The sequence below is a fragment of the Peromyscus maniculatus genome, chromosome 21 (genome assembly GCF_049852395.1).
Source record: "Peromyscus maniculatus bairdii isolate BWxNUB_F1_BW_parent chromosome 21, HU_Pman_BW_mat_3.1, whole genome shotgun sequence".
Lineage (NCBI taxonomy): Eukaryota > Metazoa > Chordata > Mammalia > Rodentia > Cricetidae > Peromyscus > Peromyscus maniculatus.
In genome coordinates, this window is record NC_134872.1 from 21,447,717 (window position 1) to 21,468,963 (window position 21,247).

Consider the following 21,247-nt stretch of genomic DNA (forward strand, 5'->3'; position numbering starts at 1 on the left):
TAGTACCATTCCCAACACTCAATAACCCTACCCCGCCACTTCATATATTTTGACGTACCTTCTAAAGTAGTAAAATCTACAAAACACTGGTGAGTGAGTTGATTCTTCTCCTTTCTTACTACGAATGAGTCTGCATTCTCGGCACTTCTGTAAATTGGGCCCAATCTCACAGCAAGAGTCATCTTGCAAAAAGGACTCTCCAGTCTGCTTCAGCTTCTTGACTTTTCGCCAGTCTTTCAGCACTGAACGAGGAATGCCAGCTGTGACATTGGAAGGAAGTCATCAGCAGGATTAGGTCTTACAGAGAGAAAGGAATACTCTTTGGGGTTAAATTCTAGTTGATTAGACAAATGACAGTTACATGATGGACAACTGCTAAGTCTACAGCACCCTTTGTTTACCTGTTTACCCATTCTAACAGACAGGAAAGGAAAATACATCCTCTGGTGAAATGAAATCTTTAAACATTGCATATTTATGTAAATATAATACAAAACATGAGAATCATTCACACTATGTACACATTTAGCTTAACATAAACTTGTAGCCAAGTATGGAGGTATATGCCTTTAATTCCAGCACTTCAGAAGCTGAGGCAGAAGGAGGAGCAAGCACATGTTCACAGCCAGCCTGGGATATCTAATAAGTATCTCAAAAAACAGTACCATCACCAAAAAACAGTCAGCACCTCTTGCTTGTGACAAGGACATCCATCATGTTTGCCATCAATATATTGATGGCAACAGTATCTTTTACACAAATAGAAGGGTTTTGAAGAAATGGAGGAAAAGCTCACAGTATGAACTGGGATGTCTTCATTCATGGAAATAATTAAAAAACAAATGAACACACGAAGCAATCAAACTGCTCCCTGTTAGGAGTATCTCTAAAGCGCAGGTATGAAGGCAGTCTTTGCAAACATGAGAGCCCTTCTCAAGTGTAAAAGGAAAACCAAAACAATCTCTCAAATGGACTACAGTCTAACATTTGAAGGTAAAAGATTTATTACGACATCAGTACCACTGTTCTTGTTACTAACATGAACTAACAAGTAAAAGATGTTAGTAAACAGTCATCTGTGTTAACAGGAGCAACCTACAGACCAGGAGAATCCACAAAGGTCACACGCAACTGTAATTCTACCTACAAAAATCTAAAAGATAGGCATTAGGAGCAAGCTTTGTTGCCACCAGCTGTATTTGTCAACCCTGTCTTTATTATTTGATGCACAGGCTACTATTTGTAACTGAAGAATAAGTATTTCCTATCCTTGTTTTCCAACCCATTTCGACTGTATCAGAGACAGACACAAGGATTCTTTTGAAACTAGATATTTCTTCAGAGACTTACAGCACAATTCCTGTCTAGAATTCCTACCAATATCTATTTAATGATAATGTAACAGTGTAATTAGAAAGAAAAATCACTCTTGTGTCTTAAGCTCTCCTCTTTAGTCTCTATTTAGGGCTTAGAAGCCATCAGACCTAACCCATATCCGTATGTGCTCACGGACAGAGCACACCCCAGCAGTTAATGACTTATGGTACAAGGACGTGCCAAGGCTACAGAGATGGCTCTCAGGTCAAGAGCACAGGTTGCTCTTCCAGAGGACTAAGCATGCTAACCTCTGATCTCTCACGTGCCAACACCATAAATGTATTTTTGGATACAGAGAGTAATTCAGATTGTAGGTGAGTCACAGATTATATACATCAATAAATATATTGTAAATAAATATATTCAAATTTGTTGTCAATTTCAGCTCATAAAGTAAATTTATGTAAAAATTATTTGGGAAAGGCAGCCAAATTCCAACTAAAACGGCCGAAGATAGGAAGATATGCCAAGACACTAAGTAAAGCAAAAATACTGTAGCTGCCTATAGAATGTACTAAGAAACATTCTATGTATATGGGTATTTAAAATATATCATTAATTATGAAACATATTTTCATTTTAATGGAGTTAATTATAATTAAATTAATTGTAATTTAAAGTATACATATATGATATTGTAACAATCATATGAAATCCTCTAACATGCAAACCCAACTAACTCTTTAAGGTGATCAAGACTAATGACAACTGCACTAAATAATGGGGAGAGAAATGTCAACTTTCATTCAAGAAGTAGATGTTAAATTCTTTGACTTATGAAAATGTCCTACATTAAATAATTTTTCTGGATGGGCCAGAAGCAAATCAATCCTACTCTTACTTAATAAACTATATTAATAGTTAATATTAACAGAATTTTCAAACAAATGGGAGTTAAAGTACCTGGTCTGAAACTAAATATCTGTCACCAAGTAAGGAGTTTTACTAAGCATCACAAAGTGGGGTAGAGAACTCTCATTCTGGCCACTATCTTAGAACATCACTTGGCAACATGCATACTCAGTAGTGATATGAAAAGAGAATATACATGCCATTTAAAAATAATTTTATGATCTTAACTTCAAAAGTACTTTTGAATTGTTGAAGCTATTTTCTGGAATGTTAAAAAATCTGAATACCCAACAACATCAAAAGAAATATGGATTAAAACAATTGCTGCCCACCAGGCTTCCTGAGACTCAGTTTAGGGGAATAAGGAGAAACACTAAGAGAAAGAAAAAGCTACAGTAAAGTATATAGTATGCGATCAAACAGGAGGCCAGTCCCTCTGCTCCCGAGTGTCCTCACACTGCAGCTGCCAGTGCCTCTCTAGCTCAGCGTGTCCTTTTCCATGATTCCTCCTCCTCCTCTTTGCTCCACTTCACTCTGCCTTGGATCCCACAGTCATGTGGGAAAACCTCACTCTGACAAGACACAGATAAGGGGATTCACGCACCCGAGCACTTATCAGAGTGCTGCTGTTTGAACATCCACACTGTCACAGATGTTTCCTATATGTGGGTGATCACACAGACACAGTGAAACTATTACGTGCTTTCTAAATTATGCAACCAGTCAACAAAGAAATAAGCAAACTCAGGAAAATTACTTCAAAAGACACACACACACCTTCTATAATGACTATTACTGGTAAGTATTCTTTACTTTGTCCAGTTGTAGTCACAAAGGAAAATGGAATTCTGGCCAGTTTTAATGTTTGTTTGTTTGTTTTTTTTTTTATTGTGGAAGCCTTTATTGGAATAATCACAGAAAAATCACAAGTTACTATTTTTAACTTTCCCCATTATTACCAATGGGAATTTCCATAAGCTTACAACTTTGCTTCATGATAAGGAAAGGATAGGACCACATTCACACTACTACTATTGTGTCTACAGGTAAGTACGAATTATTTCTAACTAAATCATGTCATAGCTAAGTAGTTTATTATAAGGAGTACATTTCTGTAGTATAATAATCAAAACTATATTGTGACATTTCTAGGAAAACATCAAACATTATGAGCAATTCCTAAATTACACATGTATCACCTACAACAAATGCCAGGGAAAACATCTCTTAAAAATGGAGAGGTAAGTCTTCTCTCTTTTCCTGTTGCAGCGGCATACAGGAAATGCAGAAATGAAGTTTAGAAACAAGACCTAAGGAACTACATCATTACTGCTAGGACACTCAGCTCGTTGTATGTGAGATAAACCAATGGATTTACTCACCACTGTTACTGTTCTGCAACTTCAGTTTACTTTTCTCTTTGGCACTCCTGCTGAGAACGCCATTGGGTTTCAAGTCTTCCTCGGCCTCACCTCTCCTTTTCTGTAGGTCATTCTGCTTCTTTTTATAAGTTGGCTTAGGCTGCCGCTTAGTCCTTTGCTCTGACTTGCTCTCACTTTCATCTGAGTCTCCACTTTCAGAGCCAGACTCGTAAGTTCTTTTGGCTTTTCTCCTACTGGCTTTATCATCTCGTCCATACTTCTCTCCTGTGACTCTGCTGTCGACACTGTTCTGTATATCATTAGATGTAGAGGCTATTAAATTGACAGAACAAGGCTTAATAATTTCTGATACAGAATTCCCTGAATTTTCCATTTTGTTAGTATTTTTATCTTCTTCTGAATGTCTGGTGAGCCAGGCCTTCTTCAGTTTAGTATGGTAGTTGGGCTGACTGGTCTGGGCTGCTGGCCCATTTCCTACAGAGATTGCTTTGTTACTTGCACAAATCATGGTGCTATCCAGGGGAAGAGAGGCTGCTGCTGTCTGATTTCTCACAGTATTAAGTTCAGCCTCACTGACATTACTATTTTTATACTGAGCTGCAGCCAATGCTGCCTTGTGCTTTTTTAAATGAATAAAATCAGTTGTGCCTGAGAAGCCAGAGCTAGGCTGAACACCACTTCCTGTCTTACTACAGGCCACAGTGGCTGGCTCCGTGGTGCTGACTTTGCATTCCTTTGTTTGTGCCACTGCCTGACTGACACTTTTTGAAGAAGTACATTCTAAGGATGTAGAGGCCAAAATGGTATTTGATAAAGAATAAATTGCTTCTGAACCACCCAAGCTGGAAACACTGGTGGTAGTGGCAGATGTGAATACATCTGTTTTGGTATTACAGACAACATTTACAGCAGACATGACTGAAACAGGAACACTACCCTGGGAGATAGCTTCGACATTGTTTTCAGATTTCACTTGAGCATTTTCTAAATTCACATTTGGTAGAATGACTCTTCCAGTCTCTCCAGCTTCTGGTTTGAGGTAATCTGTTTTACTTGCCCCAGATGAAGATCTTTCACAAACTCTATCTTTGGAAGCTAATGGTACAGACGGCACACTATCAACTTTTGCACTAGAAGGTGGACGGACAATGACAGATGCCACAGCACCCTGTGACTTTCCACTACTTTTTTCCATGGGCCACTCAGCTTTCTCCTTGCTGAGGTTGTTGTTCGACTTCCACATTTCTGTTATACTCTGATCAGAAGAACTCTTAAAATTTGCCTGGGAGTCTTTTGGCTCAGGAATTAGAGTTGGAGGCTTCTGGGATTCTTGAACTTTGCCGCCAGCGTTCACTGGCATCACTGGGGTCAGAGTTGGAGGGGAAAGGCTACTATAGCTACTTTCCTTTCTTTCCAAACTGTGATGGATTGGTGGGTGGAATACTGGTGCCCTATGCAAAGCAGGCATACTGCGCAGTGCATTTGTAGAAGAGACGGTCAGATGGGTAGGACTTCTACAATCACTTCTGAAAGTTGTTACTGAGTGAGATGCAATCTGATGCGGAAGATGGTCTGGTATCTTGCCTACTAAACTTTCACTTTCTGGTTGGTGTTTAATCAAAGGTGGAGGCTTTGAAAGAGATGATATATATGAAAGAGATTGTGGATTGGCTGCTGCAGAAATGTTATTATTCTGTTTTTCAGTGTAAATATTTGAAACTTCTTTGGATGGATATGATCTTGGTGGTTCGTTGACCACACTATTAGATAATGTAGTGAAATAGTTACTTTGGGGCAAACTCTGAGGAACCGAGTGCTTCATCTTATAAAGCTCTGACACTGAGCGTTCTATGTCTTTATCTTGTTTGATGACATGGCTTTTAGGACTAGAAGATGATGGTGCTACTCTGGAGTAATTCTCTCTTTCAACCTCAGGCCCCTTGATTTTGGTTGTAAATGGGGCAACATCAATACTCTCTTGAAGGATCCGACGATGTTCCTCCTTGTATTTGTTCAATCTCTCTCCAGTCTCCTGGGATGGCCTCGGACCCACAAAATGCCTATGCAAGTGACAATCCTTTCCTCCTTGTGACCTATTAAGATCCAGGTCACTTTTCACTGACGAAGATGCATTACACCGCAATGGTTCCATGAAAGCTTTCCTCTCCAATTCTCTACAAAGAAAATACACAAAGATTTCTGTGATCACTTTTTTTTTGTAATACAAAACACAAGAAGGTTTTTATGAAATGTTATTCTATTATGAAAGCAAACAGTTTTGTTCAGTCTCTAAAACTGGAAGATACTCCAGTATGACACGAATAGAGCCACCTTTAGTGGCTTGTTCCTATGATTACTTAGAAGGCAGGACGATTGCAAGAGTTTGATGGCAGACTGACTCAACAAACCAAAACATAACGAAAAGTGTATCTTCAAAGTCTAGTTTTCACGCCAAGTTCAAATAAACTATTTAAAAAGTGCATTGAGAAAAATTATGAAAGTCAAAGGTATTTTGTAAGTTTTAAACACTGGTGAACTTACTCTTTGTGGTGATCGACTAAAGTTTTTGCCACTGGTGGACTGGAATGCACTGTAATTTTATGAGGTCGATGAGGCTCTGCACTGGAAGGTCTGACAGGAATGTGACTAAGTAATCCAATACCATCTGCTGAGGTCACAGGAGTGGGTTGATGTAACCAAGGACTGGGAGAATTCTATTAAAAAATCAGAAACAAAAAAGCTAGACTTTAGTTATTTAAAAAAAAAAAGTGAACTTCCTGAGCTGAGTATGCTGTCATGTACTTAGTCCCAGTACTCAGTTTTATAGCAAGACTTCTGACCATGGTCTTTTTATTAAGCCTGACATTTTTGAAAATGAATCTGATGAGAAATATTCGATTTTTAAACAACATTAATCATACAAACTTTCCACATTCTATTGAAAACTAATTAGCATTAAAATAGTAACTTCTAGAACTATTCCTTCACTAAAAGTAGATCTTCAGTCAGACCTAATTTTATGACTCCCTATGATTCCAACACCAGAAGAATTTGCTGCTCACAGCAAAAGCAGAATGCTAGCTTTCAAACACTGTTCTACTAGAAGAAATTATAACCAATTTTGTCTGTCAATTTTCCCCATATAACAATTAACTTTCTAAGAATTTATGCACAACTCCCAGATCATTACATTTAAGGCCTAAATGTGTTCCACTGTATTCTATAAACCAGATACCAACAGGCCACTAAAGTTGGAGATGTGGAAGCATAATACAGTTATGTTTTCCACGACAATATTTTGCCTATCTGTTAAGTTCGTATTTATATGGTGACAGTGACATATACGTTATACCCCATACATGTGATTACATGTTTAAAAACTGTTTTCTATACTGTGACTCAACATAACTTAAGAGTATGCTTTGTAAATCTATTATCAGGATTGAGTCATATACCAGGAAAATTCAAACCACCTTTATTTTGACTAAAAGGAATAAATCTTATAACTCACAACAATAATATAAGGGTAGCATGTATCATAAAGATAGCTTAATGGTAAGTTGTAGCTCTAAACCTCACAAGTGAATAATGCACGATACACAGAAAAAAACACTTAAATATAAAATGATACAGAAGGCCATAGTTACATAAGTCTCAGAAGTCTTGAGTCACAGTAATTTATGACTATGATGAAAGCTTTTGCCTTATGAAGTACCATTTAAAATGATTTCCTAATCTAATGGCTTCTGCTTACATTGTCTGATCACCCTGATCACAAACATGAGGTTAAAAGATCTTTCTTTTGTTATTTTAATTTACTTTTTCCGCATTATAATTTTACATAAATAAATAAAAACCCGACTAGCATAAAACATTTTATGGTTTTTTTTTTTTTTTTTTCGAGACAGGGTTTCTCTGTGTAGCTTTGCGCCTTTCCTGGAACTCACTTGGTAGCCCAGGCTGGCCTCGAACTCACAGAGATCCGCCTGCTTCTGCCTCCCGAGTGCTGGGATTAAAGGCGTGCGCCACCACCGCCCGGCTCATTTTATGGTTTTATAAACAGTTTGTTAAGTCCTTGGATCATCTCTTTTACAGAGTTTGGAATTTATGAAAGGGGATTCAAATCCATTTGCAACCTCTTGGATTCTGTGCTCCTCTAGCCTATCTTTGTGCAATTCCAACTATATTTTTATCACATACACACATACACACACACACACACACACACACACACACACACACACACACACACACACAAAATGGGTACATGGGTCACCAGGCTTGCTTTAAATTCTGGTGAAGTAAAAAATGTGGTTAGTGATATTCCTTGACTTAGATTATGTAACTTCTACATCTCAATAGGATTTAACTGACACATGATCAATGGCACATGATCAAAGATGCAAATAGAATCAGGACTCCATCTCAGAAACAACATCAAGAGGGATATACTTGTGATTATGGAAGCACAACTCAGAACTAAAATCTTACCAATACTAAATGTGCCAGTGTTGGGGCAGAACAGAAATCTAACAATCACTGTTCATTTTATTAAAGGAACCCAAAGCTCACACAAAGGCAAACTAAAGGGGAGTTACTTAGAATAAACCACAAGAAATATCTTTCAAAATTATTAGATTGCCATCTGCTTAGTCAGTGTCCCTCACTATCATCAACCATTATTAATTTGGGATTAATGACCTTGGTGACCTCATTACAACCACCTAAAATTACAACAGCTTTCCTAACAAACTTTTGGAACCATAACAATCATGCCTTTGTCTACTGTCATTTCCAATGCAATGCTAAATATACACAATATTATTCCTGAAATAAATGAGAAATCCAGTAGCACTGGTTTCCAAATCATCACTCCCAACATATTATGCATCTTGCCCAAAACAGCATGGAAAATGTTAAGTTTATCCTATCTTCATGGAAACACTCTTTTAAAAAGCTAAATAGTGAAAATAACTCAAATGTCCACTGACAAAGAATGGATTAAAAAAAATGTGGCAGACTCAGTGGTAGAGCCCTTGACTGGCATGGATAAGGCTCCAGCACGAATGAATGAATGAATGAATGAATGTATGTTTGCCTACCTACTATGTGCACATGAAATAAAGTAGAATGCAGCCTTTATAAAGGCCATCTATCTGTCTCATGTGTCAATATGGATGAGCCTAAAGAACATACTAAACAAAGTAAGACAGGTAAGAAGAAAAATATTAAGCGAATCTACTTACATGAAGTGTCTAAGAGTAGAAAAAAACATAGAAACTGAAAGTAAACATGTAGTTATCAAAAGCTGGGAGGAAGGGAATTAAAAGTTGTTTTACAAGGTAAGAAGTTTGAGGGTTCTATATTGTTCAAAGATACTTGACCCTAGGCTGCAAGGTAGCTCTGCAGGAACCTGCCTTCATGCCTGGCTGCCAGTTAGATTCCCAGAAGGCACGTGGCAGAAACAAAGCCAATACCCACAGTAAACTGTCCTGAACTCCACTTGATGGCTCACCATCTCACACATACAGGGTGGACAGGTGGACGATAAATAAATAAATAAATAAATGAATTTAAAAGACTGAAAAACATGACACTACATTCCTGAAAATGATAAAAATGATAAAATTAGTGTTGCTTTTACTGTAAGCAAGGTGGTATTTAAAACAGTCCTGAGGGAACACTTACAGTACGCTGGGCAGCACAAAGGCCAAGGTTGCTTCATGGTAGGAGTTTAATAGTACTATCTATTCCTTTACTTTTTTATTGATTGTGTGGCACTGCTATTAGTGCACAGTTATTTGCTGGTGAAAGCACATGGCATGAAATCGTGTGAGTCCCATCCCACCACCTTCTCCAATGTTATGTACCAGCAGCTTTGCAAAATGCTAGGAGTCTCTAACTATGAATGGCCTTAAAGCATGCAAGGCACTTAAAATTTCAAACTTTGAAATAGCCAATGAACATAATCCAAGGGCTAAAATAATATCATTTCAAGAAAAAAATTACTTACATGTATTTTTTAAAAAAACCTTAATAATTACACACAAATTTTAAGCCTGTACTTTCACTACTAATATATATACCCAAAATCAGTCTAACAGATACTATGATCTATGAAAGTTAAGTCTGGTGAGGTTATTAACCATCTGCAAAGACAACCAATTGAAAATCTGTTAATGGTTTTAAAGTACCTATAGAGGTTAATTAACAAATACATGTTGTTCAGGGGCAAATAACAGTATCACTTACCCTCCTTAATGAAGCTTCAGCATTAACTGCATTTTCTGGGTGAACCCACTTAGAAGAAGGTAGACCAAGTCCTGAGTATGCATGTGTTCCATTTGGATATTGCCAAATAATTGGATAAAGTCCAAGCTGATTATATGAAGAAGGATGGGCTTGTCCAAGAAGATGAGGTGACTGGTGTTGTAACAACTGTTGCTGCTGCTGGTGTGCTAGTGCTAAATGGCTCAAGCTGCTGGCATGAGCACTCTCTAGGCGTGGGTGGCCACCAAGTAAGGAGGCAGTAGGCACTCCAGGTAACACAGTGGGAAGTAAATGAGGGTGATGGACAGAATGGTGTGGACCACTAGTGAGAGGGTGAGTGTTAAGGGTAGGTAATGGAGCTTGACTAGATGACCCAGCTAGTAAGTGGGATCCTGGCGTTAAGGCAGGGTGATGGGTACCTGGGTTTAAACAGGTTCTATGGGATGAGGAATGAATAGGGAAAGGATGCTGGCTCAAAAAAGGTGAAATGTGATTAGCTCCTGTTTCTGATCCAATAAGAGCAGGATCCCTATAAACTGTGAAGTGCTCGTTTTTGTCAATGATTAGAGGGCTCTTGGTAGTTTCTAGTGCACTACCTCGAGTAGGAACTGGGTGGAAAGTACATCTGGATAACTCATGTTCTATTTTACTGGCCAGCCTTCTCTCACCAACAGCTTGACTATTCACGTAAGCAGCCTTAGACTTTACAGAGTCAGGAGAATGAGTAATCTTGGCTTTAACAACTTCAGGTGAAGAACTGGATTTTGTCTTCTGAGTATCTACTGAAGTAGATAGTTTAGATTTTATAGTTTCTGGGGGTGGACTTCTCTTATGCAGCTGATCCTCTGTGACCGAAACTGTACTTAATGAAGACATGTAAGAGACATAGTGATTTCTCTCTTTATCCACATCTCGGTGATCATTTCCTGAAGAAGTATTTATAACACTTGATTGAGTTAAATCCACTTTCACAACATCATTGACCCAGCTCTGGTCAGAATCTGGCTTTGCTATTTCCAGGTATTTAGCATTTGAATGTTTAGAATCACTAACATTAGGATCCATGTTCTCAAGTGTCTGGAGGCCAAAAGTATTTGAATTTTCCTGAGCCACCCTCTCTGAATGAGTGTCATTTTTGATATCCACAACACATTTGGGTGTCGGGGTTCTGGATACTAACTTGTCCTTTGGTAATAATTCCACTGCGTGTTTGTTTTCCATATTGCATTCTTGAAGAACCGGATCATTAGGATTATGGTCAGCAACTAGGGCCTGTTCTGATGAACGGAGAGCCATTTTTTCTGGAAGGTGGCCGTCCATGGACTTGGGCTTCTCCCCATTTTCATGGTTTCTATCTTCCTGCATTTGATCCCAGGGAGGCTGAGCATCTACTAAGGTCTCTTCTCCCGCCTTCTCAGCAACCTGGGATTTTCCCTCTTCTCCATTGAGCTTTGAAGTGATTTTATTTTTCAGCTCATACTCTGGTGTTTGCTCAGAGGAGTTATCACTCACTCTCTTACTTGCATTCTCTGAGTCACCGCTCTCAGAAGTGTCTGAAACATTGTCAGTCCGAAACCTTTTCACATTAAGTTTCTTTTCATCCTCCTCAGGGCTCCTTCTTTTATTTACCACATGCTTGTTTTTACCTTTAGGATTTTCTGTAAGATGAGAAAGATAACAGTTTTATCTTTCATGATCAATAAGCATACTTTAATGAATTTTAATTTATGAGCATGCCCTTAAAAAATAAAGTGGGTCCAGCCAGGCAAGGTGACACATGCCTTTAATACTAGCACTCATTATCCAGATCTCTGTGAGTTTGAGACCAGCCTGGTCAGTGAGTTACACAACAGCCAGGGATGTGCAGTGAGGCCCTGTCCATCTCTCTCTCAGAATCAATTTTTAAAAAGTGGATCCTGTAAGCAGCACCCTTCTATGGCCTCTTCATCAGCTCCTGCCTCCAGGATCCCGCCCAGTTTGAGTTCCTGTCCTGACTTCCTTCAGTGATGAACAGCAAGTAGAAATGTAAGCTGAATAAACCCTTTCCTCCTCAACTTGCTTTGGTCATGGTATTTTGTTGCAACAATAGAAAACATAACTAAGTAATCCCAGCACTTGGGAGGCAGAGGCAGGAGGATCTTTGTGAGTTCAAGGCCAGCCTGGTCTACAGAGCGAGTTTCAGGAAAGGCGCAAAGCTACACAAGAGAAACCCTGTCTCGAAAAACCAAAAAAAAAAAAGTGGATCCTACCTCCTCGTGCTATGTAATCATATTTTTCTTCCTTCATCTTCTCATCATCGGGTGTACTGCTGTCTGAACCCTTCCTCTTGTTAGGACGAGCATTTCTTTGTTGCTGTTGCTGGTGTGTGTTTTGTTTTGGTACAGCAGCTTGAGAGTTCATTGCTGGTCTGGGACTATTTGCTTGAGCACGTGTATAATGACCCTAAAAATAAATCAACAGTGATTATATTACTATTTGATGCTGAATAGTCTAAGGAAAAGTATTTTGTAAAACTGCATTACTAATAACATACATACGTGAACAGTGTTGGTATTATGACTGGCACGAGACCTGCGTCGTGATGTAATGCCAATATTTTCACCTTTTAACAAAGAGTGAACGACATCATCTAGAAAGGTCATTTGAACCATAGAAGGATCGACATTCTGTGGTTCTAGTACCTAATCCATGACACAAAACAAACATTAAATCTAACAAACTGACCAGCATAACATTAGTACAATTTCTTTACTTAGCTGAACTATTTACAAATCAATTTGGGAATTCAAATTTGTAAGATACCACCTGCTTACATAACCAACTTTAATTACGAAGGATAAAATTACCTTTTCCCTTTTATGTTCACCATAATTCTTAAAAGGAATTCATCTCAACTATGAAATGTGATGTAAGAACTATGTGTTTTGAAAATGAATAAGAAACTATTTGGGAAATATTTATTATTGGAGAGAAGAAAAAACTGAAGTTTTAAGAAAGTTAAGTTTTAATTTAGGGGGAAAAAAGCTAATTAATTAGGGACTGATTTTTGTCAGTACTGAAATAAATGTGAAATCACCATCACTTCCTGACCTAAAGTAGCTTCTATGTAACATCAGATGCATTTAAATGTATTAGGGTTATATTATTAGAAACTCTATCTAGTGTCTACTACCTTGTAAAAATATCCTTTTCAAAGGATTACTTGAGAGGTTGGGGTTGGGGGTTAGGAGTAACATGCACTCAGCACACGCAAGGTGTGTTTAGAATGTGCAAAGCCCTGGGTTTAATCCCCAGCACCAAAATTGCAATTATTTACCTGATCATTCATAACGATCATGGTGCGGGTGAAGAGATCATGATGAGTAATTATGCCAGTAAACCACTGGGTGGCAGAATCTTGTCTATATACTCTCACTCTGTATCCATTTAAAGAATAAGGACCTTAAAAAAAAACAAAAACAAAAACAAAAAAAACAAAAACAAAACAAAAAACAAAACACAAGGGATATCTTAAATGAAGACACTTCCCATTTAGGTATACATAGGAATTACCTTTTAAAAGCAATAATGCTCTGTGACAGATGAATTAGAACTTGTCAGTTTTAAAAATGTCTTAGAAGACAACTATCTTTTATCTCAGAATGTGGCTCATTATAGACACAGCTACACAAAGAATATTTTTGCAATCATAAACACAATGTAAATAGTGGTCTAGAATACAGTAAGGATGTAAAACTAGTTAGTCATTTTTGGGAAAATGAGTTCATGTCTGAAATGGGAAAATAATTTGTAATTTGATTAATGGGACAGCTAAGAGAGGCTGAGTTGTAAATCACAACAGTCTTATGCCCCACACTGAACACAATCTGGAGTCAGCCAAAGATAAACAGGGATTATTAATACTTGACTCTTTTCTTCCCTAAGGATGCAAGTAAACAACAAATTATTTTAAAAATTTGACTTTGTTTTATCATCAAAGTATAAAGTACATAGGGAAAGTAAAAATAAACAGACAGACCATCTAACCACAAGTGAACTTTTCTGGATCTCTGGATTTAAAAAAATATATTTTTAAAATCTCTTTAAATGACATTATTAAAAACATGGAATTTGTAACTTCCTTTTTTGCATCTGTAATAAGAAACTGTCCCTCAACCCACCCCAGGATAACAAGAGTATGGTAACTTTCATTAAAAAAAAAAAAAAAAAAAAAATTGGATAAAATAAAGGTGATGACTACTGGACAGGACATGATTAGCAGAGGCCTGAGAGTCATTGGGTGGGAGACAGTTATTTATGTTGAAAGTCTCCATGAGGACAGCTTAAAGAGTACTTTAAACTAAAAATTGGTTAATACCCAGATGATCTGTTGTTGTACATAAGGACAGTAAACAAAACAGTTACATCTTCAAGAGCACTGCTTATTAATACTTAATGACATGAATTTTTGTTTGTTTTATTTGTTTATTTTTGAGACAGCATCACACTACATAGTGCTGGCTGTCCTGGAATTTAATAAGTACATCAGGCTGGCCTCAAACTCACTCTAAAGTGATGGAATTAAAGACTAGCATGAGTTCCAAAGACTGAGATAATTATGGGAACTTATAACAACAAAATTGCATTCTTTGCATTCAATAGAACATCAACAGTTCAAGACATTAAGTCTTAATTTTAATCCAATTTCATAAAAATTTTATATTTACCATATGATTTTACTGCTATTCAAATAAATTACCAGGAATTATAAAGCAGTTCTGATTTGAAAAATCACATGTTAATAGATAACTCTGTAACTTACTAAACAAAGGAAACAGAAATGAAGCTGTATTGTGATAAATGCTGTAGAAGGTACACACACTTATCAGATACCAACAGCATTCTTCAAAAGAGATCAATTATGACTCTGGGCAGCACTACGCGGCAAACAATGCTTCTTTTTCCAGGAAGAACACACCTTGAACATCCCACATTATGAAAATTTCTCTATCAACAAAACAACTGTGTAGCTACAATTCCAAGTATAAAAAGTCAGTGAAATTAAGAACTTCATCAAAATGTTTATGGTTTGCCAATTATTCTCTAGCAGACTACATACAACTATTAGATTACACAAAACTGAACAATCAAAAAGAAAATAGGTTGGCTCAGTTTCAAAAATGATGTGTAACTTCAAAATAGATACCTTGCATAAAAATCTCCTGGACCTTCTGTTCCTTCACCCAGACTTTCACTTCTGCATGCAACTGTGGATTGTCCCTGAGTACGGGCTTTAGGCTGTCAATGTCGTCCTGAAATTATAAATAAAAAGGGTCCATAACACTTTGCCAACAATAGTACAATAAATTACTGTCTTCTATGTTCTAAGCATATAAGCAAATTCCTTAATATAAATGCATAAACTCATAAGCTAGTTTCCTTAGCAACTACAACAATAAAGCATAAGAAATTATTCTGCAGTGAGATTTGATCCTTGACAATTACTACCATATTCAAAAATGGCACCAAACAACAAAAAACTGGTACCATAAATCTTGTTACTAAAAATGTCTGAAGTTCCAATTTCTGTCTATCAATTCCCTTATTTATAATATCTGCCATTTACCTTGACAGGCTTTTATAAAATAATGATACTTTTTTCCTAAAACATTCAATACTTGCAGTAATAGTGGTATGCACATGCAATTTCAACACCCAAGAGGAGGAAAGAGGTTAAAAAGTTTAAATAAAGCTAGCCAGAGAGACCTAAGAGACACACAGTCTCAGAAGCAAGCAAAAGCCAGACACAGTGACTCACACATTTCTAGCACTTAGAAGGCTGAGGTAAAAGGACAGCCTCAAGGTCCAGACCAATCTGCTCTGCACAGTTGAGTATGAGGAAAAGAAGCAGAAAGGAGAGAAAAGGGGAAAGAGAAAACTGGAGACGTGGCTAGGCAATTAAGAGCACTTGTTGCTCTTGTAGAAGATCCAGGTTTGACTCCCAGCACCCACACAGCAGCTTGCAACCACTTGTAACTACAGTCCCAGGGGATTCAAAGTCCCCTTCTGACCTTACAGAGCATAAGGAATGCACGACAGACAAAGACAGAGAGAGAGACAGAGACAGACACACACATACAATAATTTTTTAAAGACCTACAATACTTTTTAAATCTTTTAAAGACATGAATTATAATTACCTATATAGAAGATTTTTATTTTTGCTAATGTAATATATATTCTTTTTTCCACACCCCTTCTTTCTATAGCTACATCCTGTTTAATGTCAAGTGGAAGAGTTCAATTCAGTAATATTTCTGTTACTAAGAAGAGTAGAAGTTACTGTTGTCATCTTGACGGATGATTTACCTGGAGAGTGGCCTCTGGGCATGCCTGTGGGCAATTATCTTGACTGCATTAACAGAAAGGGAAAAATCTGCTCCCTGTGGGTGACACCATACAACTATCTGGATCTTAGAGTGTATAAAATGAATAAGGTATTATACACCCATTGTTCTCTATCCTGATTATGAAAGTGATGTGAACAGCTGTTTCAAGCTCCTGGCATGTTGGCTTACCTGCCATGAAATATGAGCAGGATTAAGCCCCCTTTCCCATAAGTTAATTTTGTCAGGGGACTATATCACACCAACAAGAAAGTAAACTAAGACAGAAACAGAAAATATGGAAATGGGGCTGTGAATATATCACAGTGGCAGAACACTTTCCTAGCATGCCAACCTCAAACCCTATGTGATGGCTCATCCACGTACTGAGGAAATGGAGGCAGGAGAACTGCGTTGTGTTGTGGAATATTAGCTTAAAGTGTTGCATTCATTTATGCTGTGGAATATTTCTTTACTGATGCAAAGATGTGCTGCATTTGTTTAACTCTGTGAAGCTGTGTTACTTTGCCTGTCTAAAACATCTCATTGGTCTAATAAAGAGCTAAACTAGGCAAGAGAAAGAAACTGGAGGGCTGGCAGGCAGAGATAAATAGGAAAAAGAAAAGAAGGAGGACCAGTATTAGCCACCCAGCTACCCAGCCAGCAATGGAGTAAGATATAAAGACAAAATAAGATATTAAGATATAAAGATATAAAATAAGATAAAAAGATATAAAGACAAAATAGAGAAACGTAAAACTCCAGATGCAAAAGATAGACAGGATAAAAGTTAAGTGATTTTTTGTGTGTGATTTTTTTTTTTTAAGTTAAGAAAAGCTGGCTAGAAACAGTAAGAATATGTCTCTGTGTATTTATTTGGGAGCTGGGTGGTGGGCCCCCAAAGAGCAAAAAGTAAAAAACAACTACAGCATTGAGTTCTAAGACTGCCTGGTTTACAGTGAGCTCATGGAAGCCTGGGATTGAGTGAGTCTTCCAAAAACAGTATCTATACAAGGTATTTACTCTAGTAGTGTAAGAGTCACTAAGGCTTAGTACTTGAGAGGCAGAGAAAAGTGGATCTCTTTGATTTCAAGAACAGTGTGGTTTACACACTGAGTAGATGTTTTCTAACTTCTAAAGTCTCAGGCTTGTAGTACTACCTTTCTCTGAGATTAAAATTAATTGCCTAGACTGTAGAAAGTAAACTAGGACACCGTGAAACATTTGCTTCCCATTTTGTGTGTATGTGTATATATGTGTATGAGTTTTGCATGCATGTCTATCTGTGCACCACAAATGGGTCTGGTGCCTGCAAACATCACGAGGCCATTGGGTACCTGGGACTAGAAATAGACAGTTGTATGCTGCCATGTAGGTGCTGGAAATTGAACCCTGGTCCTCTGAAAGAGCAGCCAGTGCTCTTAACTGCTGAGCCATCTCTGCAGCCCTAGATTCCCATTTTTATAATTAGAAGATTTTTTTTTACACACACACATAACACATTTACTACTGAAGAAACCATTGTGTTCAACTTTTTTTGTATTTACTTTTTAAACTTTGCTACTATTCAAATATTTATTTGACAAATCAATGTCAACAAAAGAAAGGCATGTTACTATAAACTTGATTTAATAAAGTAAAAAAGGATCAAACTACAGTAGTCTCAGTTTTCAATGAATATTTTGAATTATTCTCTTAGCTAACTTTGATATTTTGGCTTGGATAAGAGATTCTGATCTAAAGCTCTTTCCAAAGTGTTAACAGAACAATCATAGTGTTTAATGGAATGCTAGTCATGACCAATTAAAGCTAACTGGTGTGGAATAACAGAAACAGCATCACTGCCTACTTGTATAAAACTACTTAAACTCTACTTGTATACTACAAACATTTCTACTCCCAAACATTGTAATACTGGTACTGGGAAAAAAAAAAATGACACAAATAACACAAAACCAAACTTTAAACTCAATGTAAAATGGAAAAGACAAACTTCACACCATGATGAAATGAAAACGTAACTGAACAAAATAGTAATGATAAAAATGAAAAAATTTTAATATAATTTTCTATCATAGGCCAGAATTTTTATCTAGAAAATAAGGTATCTCCTCAAAGGAAAGCTGCTCCATTTGTCTTGCCAGGCCTGGTCATGCAAGCACTTGAGAGGCAGAGGCAAGTAGATCTCTGTGAATTTGAGGCCAGTCTAGTTTATATTGAGTTCCAGGTCAGCCAAGGGCAGGCCTATCTCAAAAACCAAGCAAACAAAGACAACCCACTGTATCTTGGCTGAAAAGATCACAAAAGCATTCCTTTACATCATTATTTTTCCAACTTGAAAAACTACTAATCCACACTCAAAATCAAAGTATTGGTCTGCACAGCTTTTTTGATCACAGGAGTTTTTATACAACAGATGCCATACAAAAACTTTTGCCTTTATTATGGCAACTCATCCTCAATATACCATTGTAGCATTTTACAGATGGCACAACTAAGGCACACAGAATGAGGAGATTCGTCAACACTTATGACCTGAGGTCATCTGGCTTGAAAGGCTGGTTTCAGTTGCCATAGCACTACCCACCCTCTTTTGTTGTCTTGGGGTAGGACTCCTGGACTGACAACAATGTATATAAAGTGCTCTACCACTAAACTATTACTCCAACCCTACTGACTTCCTTAAATATGTTCTTGCTTTGGAAAGTCTTCATTACATTTGTTTTGTGTGTGTTGAGTATGCATGAGAGCCTCTGTGCTACAGTAGACATGCAGAAGTCAGAGGACAACTTGTGGGGTGCCAGGTCTCTCCCACCACAATATGGACCAAACACAGACCACCAGGCTTGACTGAGTGCCTTTACCTTCTGGCCCTATAAAGTCTTTATATATAATAAAAGTGTAATAGACATGTAAAACATAATGAATGTATTTAATAGGCAACCAAATTATATTTTTTAAAACATTTGTGTATGTGTGTGTCCAAGTGGGTGTCAAGGGACAACCTGAGGGAATGAGTTCTCTCTTTCTACCATGGATGGGTCCAGGGAATCAAACTTACATTATAAGGCATGGTGGGTGGCACACAACTTTACCCTCTGAGTCATCTTGTAGGTCCATAGATAAATTAACTTTGCTATGCTTTTACATGTTTTCTGACTGGTTTTTTTAAAATATAGATTTAAGATTTTAATAATTAGTTTTTATTTATGTGTACAGGCTCTTTTGTCTGCATGTATGCCTTGTGGGTGCAATGCCTGCAGAGGCCAGAAAAATGCATCAGATCCCCTGGAACTGGAGTTACAGACAGTTGAGAGCTGTCATGTGGGAGCTGGGAACTGAACCCAGGTCCTCCAGAAGAGCAACCAGTGTCTTAACCACCGAACCACCTCTCCACCCCATGTTTTCTCTATTTTGTAATGACCACATGTTGTTTTTATGAAAAAAAAAAAATAAAGAGCAAAATTATGATGCCAAAAAGGGGCTCATAAAAACTGACTTTATTGTAAAATACCATCAGAAGAAACTTTAAAGCATTTAGCTTAAAAAAAAAAAAACTTGAAAAACTAAAATGGATCTTATTACAGAGAACAATGACCTACTTGACAAATTTTGTTGACAAAGCCCTTTAAAACACCCTTTGTGTGTCACTGGCACTTCCCTTATGATAAAAACTACTTACCTTTAAAAACTCAAGTAAACCCACCATTGAAGTGCTTGCTTAGAAAGCATGAATTCAAACTGCAGTACCAACAAAACAGAGCAAAACAAAACAAATATCAAAAAGACCCACAAGGGGCTGGATCGATGGTTTATCAGGTAAGAAAAACCCTTGCTATTCACAACACCCACATCTAATAAATAGCTTACGACTGCCTGTAACTCAAGCACCAGGGGATTTAAAGGCCTCTTCCAGCCTCCAAAGGCATGTACATGTGTACACACAATAGTAAATAACAATATAAATCATATATGCTCACAGTAAAGAACAAAACAAACAAAAATCATCACAGGGTTTGAAGAACCATAAAATTTTTTTTTATTAATATAAAAATTATACCGGGTACAACTGAAATAAAGTTCTTATAAAACCATACTGCTAGTCACAAAAATAATTTTAACCTTGTAGCATTTTAAAAGTAATGTTTACTTTTAATGTTTAAGTGATAAAATTTAAAACTAAGCCAGAGGAATCCTATTTTTTTAACTGATCAACAGATTTTTAATATGAACCATTTTCTTGTATATTTGACGATAAACTTCGAGGGGAGGGGGTTAAATCCAGAGCCATTCTAAGCATGCATCTACTAGTAAAATATATCCTCACAAGGCGGTGGTGGCGCACACCTTTAATCCCAGCACTTGGGAGGCAGAGGCAGACGGATCTCTGTGAGTTCAAGGCCAGCCTAGACTAACAAGTAAGTTCCAGGAAAGGCACAAAGCTACACAAAGAAACCCTGTCTCGAGAAACCTATATATATAAAATATTATATTACATATTATATTATATATATTTTAAATATATATTTTATTATATATTATATATCTCCCCAGTCTTTCAAAGATAAAGTTAGTGAAAAACAAAATATATACACACTTTAAATAACTGATTTTTAACTTGCAAAAGTGTCAAATAGGATATTAGAGGGTAAGGTACCTTATTTTACCAATATTACAACTTAACAAAAAAGGTTAGGTGGGGGTGTGTACATTTAGTGCAAGGCCCTGGCTTCTGATCATGATCTCTCTCTCTCTCTCTCTCTCTCTCTCTCTCTCTCTCTCTCTCTCTCTCTCTCTCTCTCTCTCTCTCTCTCTCGCACACGAACATACACACGAACACCATCAATATATAAAAATGTAGTCAATCTCCAAATATCAACAGAAAGCTTACTTGAAGTACCCTGGTCCAATAACCCATCCCTTTCATAAAGCTTACATACACATATTGCTTTCCTGAGAAAGGGCTCTAAGATACTTGGCTGAGCCTTGCCAATGACTCAA

At 37.3% G+C, this 21,247-nt stretch overlaps 1 protein-coding gene across 11 annotated transcripts in view; it reads right to left on the minus strand.

The window, feature by feature from the left end:
* Jmjd1c (jumonji domain containing 1C) overlaps positions 1-21,247 on the minus strand; it is a 187,822-nt gene that overhangs the window by 26,480 nt on the left and 140,095 nt on the right. For 9 of the 11 annotated variants that reach the window (XM_076557066.1, XM_042265580.2, XM_076557064.1 and 6 more), the window contains 8 exons: positions 15,067-15,172; positions 13,198-13,322; positions 12,419-12,562; positions 12,131-12,323; positions 9,864-11,539; positions 6,153-6,325; positions 3,612-5,785; positions 59-260 (listed from right to left, as the gene is read on the minus strand). In XM_076557066.1, the coding sequence (XP_076413181.1) occupies positions 59-260; positions 3,612-5,785; positions 6,153-6,325; positions 9,864-11,539; positions 12,131-12,323; positions 12,419-12,562; positions 13,198-13,322; positions 15,067-15,073 (4,694 nt within the window). In that variant the 5' untranslated portion in view covers positions 15,074-15,172. Of the gene's footprint in view, positions 1-58; positions 261-3,611; positions 5,786-6,152; positions 6,326-9,863; positions 11,540-12,130; positions 12,324-12,414; positions 12,563-13,197; positions 13,323-15,066; positions 15,173-21,247 lie in introns of those variants that run through there. The other 2 variants (XM_076557068.1, XM_076557069.1) reach the window with 2 other exon arrangements.